The sequence below is a fragment of the Mobula hypostoma genome, chromosome 5, assembly GCF_963921235.1.
Source record: "Mobula hypostoma chromosome 5, sMobHyp1.1, whole genome shotgun sequence".
Lineage (NCBI taxonomy): Eukaryota > Metazoa > Chordata > Chondrichthyes > Myliobatiformes > Myliobatidae > Mobula > Mobula hypostoma.
In genome coordinates, this window is record NC_086101.1 from 32,330,778 (window position 1) to 32,343,227 (window position 12,450).

General features: G+C 46.8%; 1 protein-coding gene across 1 annotated transcript in view; it reads right to left on the bottom strand.

The window, feature by feature from the left end:
- Positions 1-515: 515 nt before the first annotated feature.
- LOC134346178 (complement C1q tumor necrosis factor-related protein 3-like) overlaps positions 516-12,450 on the bottom strand; it is a 12,634-nt gene continuing 699 nt past the window's right edge. The window contains exons 3-4 of the mRNA XM_063047496.1: positions 8,570-8,663; positions 516-1,830 (exon numbers count right to left, since the gene is read on the bottom strand). Of these exons, the coding sequence (XP_062903566.1) occupies positions 1,442-1,830; positions 8,570-8,663 (483 nt within the window). The 3' untranslated portion in view covers positions 516-1,441. The remainder of the gene's footprint in view (positions 1,831-8,569; positions 8,664-12,450) is intronic.

A 12,450-nucleotide genomic window follows, 5' to 3' on the forward strand; every position in this document is an offset into this window, starting at 1 on the left:
AATTCAACCAATGTCTCCTGTTTCTCTGCAGCCCCTGTCCATTCACACCTATAGGGTGCAGACCATTCAGTTCAGGTGGTTTTGTGTTCAGTTCTGCTAATTTTTCTGACTCTTTATCCCTTATAGTTCGGGATTTTACAGCTTTCTTCCCTAGCTCCTCTGTTAAAACTGTTAACATGGGGATATTTGCAGGGATTTCCATGGAGGAGATGAACGAAAAAACATTGATGGAACCCTCCAAGGTCCCTGCAGTAAGATGGTCTTCCAGAGGGAGATTCTGCCACAGAACAGGTCCTGTTGTTTAAGGACAGGAGAGTGATAGCCTCAGGCAGCTGACAAACCAATGGGAGATCCAGGCCAAAGTCTCTCAACTCAATCACTGAATTGGGAGATTGAGTGAGGTTTTCAGCGAGTCATCGATCAGAGACTAATATTCACATATGTGATCAAATTAACAGCAAATTGTGGAAACAATGAAAGTCAAAGAACACGACAAAATATTTCATCCAAACAATGCATTTAATTTTGCATTCACAAATTCAGCAGTCAGCTACATCAGCCAGTGAAATTACAGTCATTAGAGTAACCATTGCGGGATCATCATCGGTACATAATTCATGGATTACACAGGGATGGTTGTGTGTTAGAAGAGAGGTGTGGATGCTCGCCACAGGATATGGTCACATTCTGAATACGTCAGATATCAGTGGGGGCTATGAGGAGGATGCAGAGAGACTTCAGGGTGAAGAAAACAGACTGGGAACAGTAACAGCATGGTGGTTGGAATATAATGTGGGAAATCACTTCGGGAGACAAAAACCCAAACGAGCTTTTTTATTAACAGGTGGTAATTTGTCAGTGTTCACAGCGACCTTGTCACCTTATACAACAATCATGAAGACTGATGTGCAGGGACAGTCTGTGGGGATATTGTGGACAGTTTGGTTGCTCAGCATAAGAAGGGATGGGCCTGGAGTACGTGGATGCAGCAAAGAATCACAAAGCTGATATCTTGGATGGGGCGGAGGTTGTGTTATGTGAGGAGACATGAGCACATTGAACCTGTGTTTGGGAGGAGGAAAGCTGACAGAAGGTTACGATAACTTTACAGAGTGTAATGGTGAAGTTCAGGGACCATGTTTTCTGAGGTTGGGCTCAGAACAACCCACAGGTCAGGATGGATGGGCTGAGTGGTCGTCTCCCACTCCCAGGAAGCATATTTCTAGTTTTGTGCCTTCAGACGCTTTAACAAAGACATCATTCTAGTTCTCATCTATTGCTGGCCAATGCTTGTGTGTTTCCCTGTCTCACCTCATCCATTAGCTAAACTTATTCCCAGTGAGCTTTTCTTGTTTATTCAATAACATATCTGCCTGGGTGAAGCATTTTCAACTGCAGAGCACAAAGGTTTTGCAGAGGCAAAGCGTGCTGGGACAACCTACTACGCTAGTAGGAAGCCCTGGAAGCTGAGGGAACCTGCTCTACTCCACAGGTTACCAGTGATCAGTTGCACCCACACTTGATCCCCTTTGTGGAGTTCAAGGATTTTGTTTCTCATGGACAGCTGGGAACTATCCTTGGGCAGGACACTGTGGATCAAACTAACTTCCTTGTCATTCTTCATGAGCTGAACGTCAGTTGTTGTCCCTCTGGTCGGGAGTGACGAGTAGCTGAAGAAATACAGACCACACCTCGGGGCGGTGAACTTCCCACTTGTAGGGCTGTAGCCCTCTCCCTTGTTCACATTGACAATGTCGTAGATGACGGGATTTGTTGGTTTCACAACATGCCCATTTCCTTGGAGCTGGACATCAAAGACAATTTCAGCACCTGAAAGACAGCATGATGGAGATGACCTTGAGGCTTTGCAATCCCAGAAGCAGCTACAACAAAACAAGGGACCATATCAGATGATCATATCAGCTTGTGACATCAGTGGTGGAGACAGAGACTCTCACAGTATTGGACAAGTAAGGTCTGTCTACCTCTATAAGGTTGTTCGGCCCTTTGAGTCAATGCTAACTCTCAGGGCATTCTTATGCCCCCACACACTCATTCCCCTTTAATTTATCACCTTTCGTGTTACCTTTCTCTATCCTATATTCTAATACCTTTCTCTATCACTTTTCCCCAGGCCCATTTCCTCTCCCACTCCCACACACTGGGGTAGGTTGCACTGGCCGGGTAATCCATCTCCTGGAATGTCTACAGGAAGACCTGGTCCATGCTGACCAAAATTCCAAACCAGGCCAGTCCTAATCCGTGAGTTCTGTTGCAGGTGCATTGCTGTAAATGTTGAGGCCACATTTGGAGTGTTATACGCATTCTGCCACTGTATTACAGGAAGGTGGACACTTTGGAGATGGAGAAGAAGAGGTTCAACTGGTTGTTGTTATGGAAACTGGAGGGAATGAGACGCAATGCCATGGTCACAGAGAGGATGTGCACGACACCAGAGTTGGCATCGAACCTGGCACTCTGCCACTGTGGGGCACTGGCACTCTCGCTGCTGTGGCACTGTGCCACACTTGGCAAATGTTGCTAATGTGCCGAACTCAAGCACTCTTTCTGGCAACTTAGTGCAAATGCACAGCATTCTTGTGTGAAGAAGCTGCCTCTGATGTCCCTTATAAATGTCTCACCTCTGATCTTAAACTTACACCCTCCCGTTCAGAACGCACGCTCTCCCTGGGAAAACAACTATGTATTTCCACCCTGTCCATACCCTTCCTGATGTCATCTACCTCTGTCAGGTCACCCCTCAATCTCGTACATTTCTGGCAATAAAGCCCTAGTCCCCACAACCTCTCCTTGTAACTCAGGACCCACCCCCAATCCAGGCAGCATCCTGATAAAGCTTTTGTTGCACTCTTTGCAGTTTAGTTACGGATTTCCTGTAACAGGGTGACCTAAACTGTACACACCAGCGGCCTCACCAACAGCATCCTAACTGCCCAATGTCCTACCTGATGAATGGCAGCGTACCGAATGCCTTCTTCATCACCAAATCTACTTGTGACACTGCTTTCAGTGAACCATATATTTTCTCTCCTATGTCTCTCTGCTCTACAACACTTCCCAATGCCCTTCTGTTCACTGTATCAGTCCTACCCTGGTTTGATGCCCCAAAATGCAATACCTCTCATCTATCTGGATTTTCCAAATTTCACCCCACCTACCCAACCATTAAGATCCTCCAGTAAGTTTTCATAATCTGTTTCAGAGTCTATGATATGACCAACTGTAGTATCATCTGCAGACTCACAAACCAAGCAACACAGGTCCAAGCAGTGACCCCTGAGATACACCAATAGCCACAGGCCTCCCATCTGAGAAACATCACCCTCTGCTCTCTACCTCTGAGCTAATTATTAATCCAATCTGCTGTCTCCTCCTGGATCCCACGTGATCTATCCTTCCCAACCAGCCTGTCATGAGAGATGATGTCAATAGCCCTGCTAAGGTCCATGTAGACAACATCCAGTGCCCTATTCTCATCAGTCGTCTTGTTTATGTCTTCAAAACACAAGACATTTGTCAGACATGATTTCCTGCATACAAAACTGGGCCGACTACACATGATTAGACTTTGTATATCTGAACTCATTTGGATATCAAAACAAGATCCAGTCATTCAGAATCCCCCCCAGTACCTTATCCAATGCTGATGACAGACTCACCAGCCTGTAGTTTCATGGCTTGTCTTTGCTGCCCGTCTTAAATAAAGTTACATTGGCCACCCTTCTGTCTTTGAGATTTTCATCTGTGGCTAAGGATGATAGAAATATATCTCCACAAGGGAAATTCAAAGGACTAGTTCTTCTCCATCTTCCCACAAGGTCCAAGATGAACATGGCCACGTCCTGGGGTTTTATCCTCTTTAACCATCTGTAAGGCTGCCAATACCTCCTCCCTGGTTGGTTGTACAAGATCCTGGACAACGTCACTTATTTCTGACATTTATTTAGCATCGAGCATTTTCTGCACAGTAAAAGCTAATGGTAAATATTAAAAATCTTGCCCATCTGCTGTGGCTCCACACATAGATGGCCACACTAATCTGTTGTGGGATCTAGCACTTAGCCACCCTTACGTTTCTCTGACAATAATGAACTAATCACCAATCACCTTGTGAATCTCCTCTGCAACCTCCCCAGAGTTTAATGCAGCCAAATGCGAGGTGTTGCACTTCAATAGGACCAACCAGGGTAGGTCTCACATAGAGAACAGCAGGGACTGAGGATTGTGGTAGTAAAAACTGTTCTGGAAGTACAGGTCCATAATTCACTGAAGGTGGCAGCACAGATAGAGAGGGTTGTAAAGAGAGTTTTTCTTAAATCAAAGTATTGAGAACAGGGCATGGAATGTTATGTTGCAGTTGTCGAAGACATTGGCGAGGCCTAAAATGGAGTATTGTGTGCAATTTTGGTCACTTACCTGCAGGAAAGATATAAATAAGGTTGAAAGAGTACAGAGAAAATTTACAAGGATATTGCAGTTCTGGAGGACCCAAGTTACAAGGAAAGATAGATTAGGTTAGGACTTTATTCCTTGGAATGTAGAAGACTGAGGGGAATTCTGATAGAGGTATACAGAATTTTATGAGGGGTTCAGACAGGGTAAATGCAAGCAGACTTTTTCTACTAAGGTTGGGTGGGTCATGGGTTAAGGGTGGAAGGTGAATTGTTTAAGGAGAACACAATATTCCATATTAGGCCTCACCAATGTCTTAGATAACTTCAACATAACATCCCATCTCTTTTCATCTTCACTGAGAGGATGGTAAAAGTGTGGAGTGAGCTGCTCATGTGAGCTCAATTTCAATGTTTGAGAAGTTTGGGTCGGTACACGGATGGTAGAGGTATTGACGGTTATGGTCCAGAGGCAGGTTGATGGGACTAGGCAGTTTAAGTGGTTTGACACAGATGAGATGGGCCGAAGGGCCTGTTCTGTGTTGTACTTTTCTATGGCTCTATGACTCTTTGACTCAATCATATCTTTCCCAGGGATGACCAGAACTACACTCAATAATCTGTGTAGGCTAACCACGGCTTTGTAAAGTTGCAACATAATGCCCCAAGTTTATACTCTATGCCCAATCTCTGAAGGTAAGCATGTCATACACCTTCTACACCAGCCTACCTACCTATGTTACCGATTTGAGGGAACCACAGTCTTGGACCCCTTGCCCAACATTCCCTTCTGCTCTACCACTTGCTCTGTATGGCTTTTCCATATTTGACTTCCCTGCACTTGGAATCATTGTGATGCAATGCGGAAACACCATGGAAATTGGTCTATGCCGACCAAGGTGCCCGTCCAAGCTAGCCCCACAGACCAGTGGATGGGCGCATTAACCTCTAACCTTCCCAATCCATGGACCTGTCTAACTCTTTTAAAAGTTGACATCGTACCTGCCTCATTTACTTCCTCTGACAGCTCACCGCACATGGATACCATCCCTGGTGTGAAAAAGTTGTCCCTTATGTTCCTCTTTCATCTTTCCTGCTTTCACCTTATTGCTATATCCTCTAGTTCTTGATTCTCCAACACTGGGAAAAGCTTCAATATATTCACCCTATCTATGCCCCTCTTGAAATTATTCACCTCTGTTAGACCATCTTTCAGTCTCCTAGCGTCTAAAGAATGAAACTCTCGTCTTTCCTTTTAACTCAGACCCTCAGGTCCTGGCACCATTCTAGTGGATTTTTCTGCACTCCTTCCACTTTAATAACGTGTTTCCTATAGCAGGATGACCAAAACTGAACATAATACTCCAAGTGTGGCCTTATCTGTGTCTTGTATGACTGCACCTTGACCTCCCTACTCCCTCCTTACTAACTGCTCTGCTTTATGAAGGTCAGCATGCTAAAACCACATTATTCTGAGAACTAAGCACTTTTCTTCCAAGGTCTTTCTGCTCCATAACATCACCCAGGGCTCTGCCTATCACCGTGAATATTCTACCTGAACTTGACTTTCTAAAATACAAATCTTGCCATCACTGAATTTATCTCCATTTGCCATTCCTTGGTCTACTTACTCAGCCAACCACCACCCCCTGTAATTCATGTTAACCTTCATGAATCTCCTACGTTAGAGTTATCTACAAACTTACTAATCGCGATTTGAACATACTTTTCCCAATCGGTGATATGGATGACAAACAACAATGAGCACAGCCGGACCTCTGAAGCACACCACTGGACACGGGGCTCCAGTTCGACAACCAATCTTCTGGCATCACTCTCTGCTTTATACCATCAAGCCAATTACATACACCTTTAGTCAATTCTCCCTGAATTTATGCAAGCTAACCTTCCAAAGCAGCCTTACTAAGTCCATAGAAATTACATTCACCTGTGACTGGTGGTGTTCCGCAGGGATCGGTGTTGAGACCACTTCTTTTTATGCTGTATATCAATGATTTAGATGATGGAATAGATGGCTTTGTTGCTAAGTTTGTAGATGATGCAAAGAAGGGTGGAGGGGCAGGTAGTTTTGAGAAACAGGTAGGATGCAGAAGGACTTAGAAAGATTAGGAGAATGGGCAAGAAAGTGGCAAACGAAATACAATGTTGGAAAATGCATGGTCATGGGTTTTGGTAGTAGAAATAAATGTGCAGACTATTTTCTAAATGGGGACAAAATCCAAAATTCTGAGATGCAAAGGGACTTGGAATGCTTGAGCAGAGCACCCTTAAAGGTTAACTTGCAGGTAGAGTTGGTGGTGAGGAAGACAAATGCCATGTTAGCAAGGTTGTGATGCTGAGGCTTGATAAGGCACTGGTGAGGCCTCACCCTGAGTGTTGTGAATAGTTTTGGGCTCCTCCTCTTAGAAAAGATGTGCTGGATTTGGAGAGGGTCCAGAGGATCACAAGGATGATTCCAGAAATGAAAGGTTATCATATGAGGAACATTTGATGGCTCTGGGTCTGTACTCACTGGAATTCAGAAGGATGACGGGGGTATAGAAACATAGAAAACCTACAGCACAATACAGGCCCTTCGGCCCACAAAGTTGTGCTGAACATGTCCCTACCTCAGAAAATACTAGGGTTACCCGTAGCCCTCTATTTTTCTAAGCTCCATGTACCTATCCAAAAGTCTCTTAAAAGACCCTATTGTATCCGCCTCCTCCACCCTTGCCGGCAGCCCATTCCACGCACTCACCACTCTCTGCATAAAAAACTTCCCCCTGACATCTCCTCTGTACCTACTCCCCAGCACCTTAAACCTGTGTCCTCTTGTGGCAACCATTTCAGCCCCGGGAAAAAGCCTCTGACTATCCACAAGATCAATGCCTCTCATCATCTTATACACCTCTATCAGGTCACCTCTCATCCTCTGTCGCTCCAAGGAGAAAAGGCCAAGTTCACTCAACCTATTCTCATAAGGCATGCTCCCCAATCCATGCAGCATCCTTGTAAATCTCCTCTGCACCCTTTCTATGGCTTCCACATCTTTCCTGTAGTGAGGTGACCAGAACTGAGCACAGTACTCCAAGTGGGGTCTGACCAGGGTCCTATATAGCTGCTACATTACCTTTCGGCTCCTAAATTCAATTCCACGATTGATGAAGGCCAATACACCATACGCCTTCTTAACCACAGAGTCAACCTGTGCGGCTGCTTTGAGCGTCCTATGGACTCAGACCCCAAAGACAGAGTAGATGTGGTAAGGATGTTTCCCATGGTGGGAGAGTCTAGGACTAGAGGGCACAGCTTCAGGATAGAGGGGCACCCTTTCAAAGCAGAGATGCGGAGAAATTTTTTTAGCGAAAGGGTGGTGAATTTGTGGAATTTGTTGCCTCAGGTAGCTGTGGAGGCCAGGTCGTGGGTGTATTTAAAGCAGAGGTTGATAGATTGTTGATCGGACACCACAAAGGTTATGAGGAGAAGGCCGGGAACTGGGTTGGGAGGAGGAAAAAACAAGATAAGCCATGATTGAATGGCGGAGCAGATTCAATGGGCCAAATGGCCTAATTCTGCTCCCATGTGTTATGGTCTTATTATGGTCTTATTTACTGCCCTACCCTCATCAACTTTCTTGGTCAAAAAGCTCAATTAAGTCTGTAAGACATGACTATCTATGCACAAAGCCATGCTGACTACAGCTACTCAACTCCTGCCTTTCCAAATGTCTGTGTATCTTATCCCTCAGAATCTTCTCCATTGGTAAAGTATCTGGAGAATGGTCCCTAACAGGTGTATGTAAGAAATATCTTATCCCTCAGAATCCTCTCCATAACTTACTACCTCCTGCACAGATGTTAGACTTACTGGCCTGTATTTCCCCGGTCTTTGGTTGTCACCCTTCTGAAATAAAATCATTACGTTCACTATCTTCCGGTCAGCTAGCACGTCACTGGTGATGAACCATTGTACAAATATCTCAGCCAGGGATCACTTGTCAGGATTATTCTAACCTGCTTTGTTTGAACTTTTCCTCGCTGTGATGTAAGATCCTTAACCTGGAACATTAACTCTGTTCTCCCCATTCCCGACAATGCCAAGTTGCATTTTCTGTTTTTTATTGCAGTTAAAACTTATCGTGTAAGTCAACTTACTTGGCCCCAGACTGGACCCGGGTCTCAGTTTGTTCACGGCCTGCTGGATAAACTCCAAAACATTCTGTTGTCCAGATGCTTCGAAGACAGACGTCTACAACAAAAACACGTTTATACAATTTACAAAAGCAGCATTTCTGATCTTCGTCCTGCTCAGGATGATGTGTCGGCTTCGGGAATCACTGTCAATTTTCAACTTGAGGATGTAGCAGAGTAAAGAACGTCAGATAGAGAGGGCGTTCAAACCTCATTCACCCGATGTACGCTGCCCCCCCCGGGGATGGTGGTCTGGGATAAAGGGTCTGAGCTTGGGGGTCCTGGGCTGTGATGTGCCTGGAGGGTCTGGATGGTGAGAGTCGGAGTGAAGGATCTGGGGGTGTGAAGGGTCTGAGAGTGGGCGATCAGAGCGTGACGTGTCTGAAGGTGAAGAACCTGGATGACAGGTCTGGAGTGGGAGTCTGGGGGTGAAGGGTCGGAGTGAAGGGTCTGGAGGTGATGGGTCTGAGGGTGAAGATTCTGGGGTGATGAGTCTGGCGGAGAAGGGTCTGGAGTGGGTGTCTGGGGGTTTCTGGGATGGGGTTTCTCAGGGTGGGGTATGTGTGATGGGGTTTCTGGGATGGGGGGTTGATGCTGTGGGGTCTGGAATCAGGATTTCTAGGGATGGGTGTCTGGGGGTTTCTGGGGTGGGGTTTCTCAGGGTGTGGTATGTGTGATGGGGTTTCTGGGATGGGGGTTGATGTTGTGGGGTCTGGAATCAGGATTTCTAGGGATGAGTGTCTGGGGGTGATTTGTCTGTGATTGGGGGTCTCGGGTGACCATCGCCTTGGTAACACCCAGCTGCTGTGACAGTTCACACAGAGACACTGACCCCTCCCCCACCCCCACCCCCGACCCTCCCCTCCCTGTCTACACAGAACATAGCAAATGGACAGTTCATGACAGGACAGTTCACCCGGCAGGCTCTGTCAATCTAATACATGGACATATCAAAACGCCTCGTGAACACCTCTACTGTATCTGCCTCCACCACCATTCCTGGCACCCACACGCTCTGTGTGGGAAACCAGTCCCTCCCATCTCCTTTAAACCCCCCTCAGCTTAAATGCATGCCCTCTGGTGTTAGACATCTCAACCCTGTCTGGCTGTCTACTGTCTATTCCTCTCAGAAGCCTCTTCTGCACCTTCTCCAAACGCTCCACATCCTTCCTGAAATAGAACATCCAGAATTGAATGCAATACTCCTGCTGCAATCGAACTAGAGTTTATAAAACTGCAGCGTAATCTTCTGGCTCTTCATCTCTGCCTCGACTAATAAAGTCAAGCACGCTGTACTCCTTCACCACCCGAGGCAGGACCCTTCATAATCACCTTCCCTGTCAGCACAGACCACAGGATCCCTATCACACTGAAACCCAGGAGCTGTTCACTCCCTCACCCGCTCACATCACCTCCCAGCCCCAATCCTTCACCTCCCACTTCCTCAGCCAACTCCCAGGTGCACCCCGCATCCAGGATCAACTGAGCGAGGGGTTGGTGAAGGAGTAGAGGGAGAGGGAGGAGGCGAGAGACAGACAGAGACAAATACAGAGACAGAGGGAGAGAGGCAGAGAGGAGAGAGAGTGAGTGTGTGTGAGAGAGGGAGATGGAATAGAGTGGATGAGAGGGTCAGGGGTAAAGAGAGAGTGGGCAACAGAGCTGTGTGTGAGTGTGTGTGTGTCAGAGACAGAGAGAGAGAGAGAGAGAGAGAGAGAAAGAGAGGGGGAGAGAGATGGGGGAGGGAGAGAGAGAAAGAGAGAGAGGGAGGGAGGGAGAGGGAGGGAGAGAGTCAGAGAGAGAGAGAACAGACAGCAAGAGAGTCTGAGACAGAAACCACGAGCTGGTAACTAAGGGAGTGATGGTGATGGAGTATGGAAAGCCCTGTGTCACAGTGGACGTGGGTTGTCTGAGTGAACACAGAAACGTACCACATGGAAACAGGCCATTCATTTCTACCGCTTCGTGCTGACGGGTGGCAACCTTTCAGCACTAATTGGTAGCCCAGCACATAGCCCATGCCCTCTGTCTGGAACGACTGAAGACACAGGATGAAATGCCCGGCTGTGACCAAAGCCCGGTCAGGAGAATGGTTGAGGACAAACTGGAAGAAGGACCAGAGAGCTTGTATACTGAAAGCATGTCCGGGGAATGGTGTTGAGTGGCTGAACGATAGCTGATCTGCTGAAATGGCTGCTTCCCTGTGCCGGATGTGAGACCCAGGTGATAATTCAGAGAGAGCACAGGGCTCCAGGAGAGGGGTGGGGGTGAGAGTACAGTGAGCAGGGATGGGCAACTGAGCTGGGCTTGGGGGAAGGTGTGGCAGGGGAGAGGGCAGGAACAGGTGCCTGGACGACACCAGAGGAAACAATGCTGCAACAGGGTGAGGGTAGAGAGCTGAGGGGGGTGGGGGGGGGAGGGAGGGAGGGAGGGAACAGGTGAAGGCAGTTGCCCTAGCTGAGGGAGTGTGCTAAGATAAAACTCTTTTTTCTGAAGGTGATCCATGCCCTCCATTTGTTGTGTATGTGTGTGTCTGTCCGGATTCATTTTAAATGTCACTCTCCTATCTGCCTCCACCTCCAACCCTGGCAGCACATTCCAGTCCTCCACCCCCGTCAGTGCCAAAACCTGCCCTGCACATCCCCCATAAACTCCCCCTTACTTTTAATGCATGCGTGCTCTCTAATATATGGCAATTCCACCCTTTGCTTCTCATTAGCTTAAAAACTTCTATTGGGTCTCCATTTAGCCTCCGACAATCTCAAAAACACTTGATTTCTGTTTGGAAATGCACCCGGTGACTGATCCTCTGTATCTCCCTGAGTTCGAGAACTCTGGAGAGTCACTCCCCTCTGGGGTGGAGAAAGTCCCTTCAGCTCTCTCCCAGATGGACAGCACTTTGTTTGGAGTGGAGACAGGATTTGGACAGGAAGGCAACATCCATCAATCAGGACCCCCACCACCCAGTCTCATTACTCCCATCGTGGAGGAGTACAAGAGCCTGAAGATGCACACTCAAAGTTTTCAAAACAGTTCTTCCCTTCTACCATCGGATTTCTGAACGGCCCATAAACTCATGACACTACCTCACTAATCTGCTCTCTTTTTCCACTATTTATTTACGTTTAACATATCCCTAATTGTAACTTATAATAATGTTTTATGTCTTGCACAGTCCTGCTGCCACAAAACACTAAATTTCATGGCATATGTTGGTGATAATAAAAACTGGATTCTGATTCTGATGTCGCATTGGGTTAAGAATTATTCCCCACGTCTTCTGTGTCTAAACCCCGAAGGTTCTTCTACACCTGAGAACTATTTGTTTAATTGCTCCTCACAAAACCAACCTTCGACCGCAGGAATCAAACTAGTGAACTTTCCCTGTATCCCCCCAAACATGTTCCTTAATAAAAGAGAGCAGAAAGGTGTGGTGCACAGTGCTTTTCAGTATCAGGGACCCGGGTTCAGGTCCTGCTGCTGTCTGTGAGAAGTTTCTACGTTCTCTCTGTGACCACACTGGTTTCCTCCGGGAGCTCCAGTTTCCTCCCAGAATCCAAGGCTGTACTGGTTGGTAGGTTAACTGGTCATTGTAAATTGTCCCATAATCAGGCTCCGGTTAAATCAGGGACAGTTCAAAGGGCCAGAAGAGCTTACTCCATGCTACATCTCACAAACAAATCAATTATTTCCATGTAAGTCTCCCAAGGGCCCTAAGTAATTGGAGCAAAATGTCTCTCCTCTTGTTCTCAGATCCTCTGGCAGTGAAATGCTACTTGTCTTGCTAATTGCTCGCTGGACACGTGTGTTTGGTGTTCAAAGCCTCCGAGTTTCCCATGAACATTATT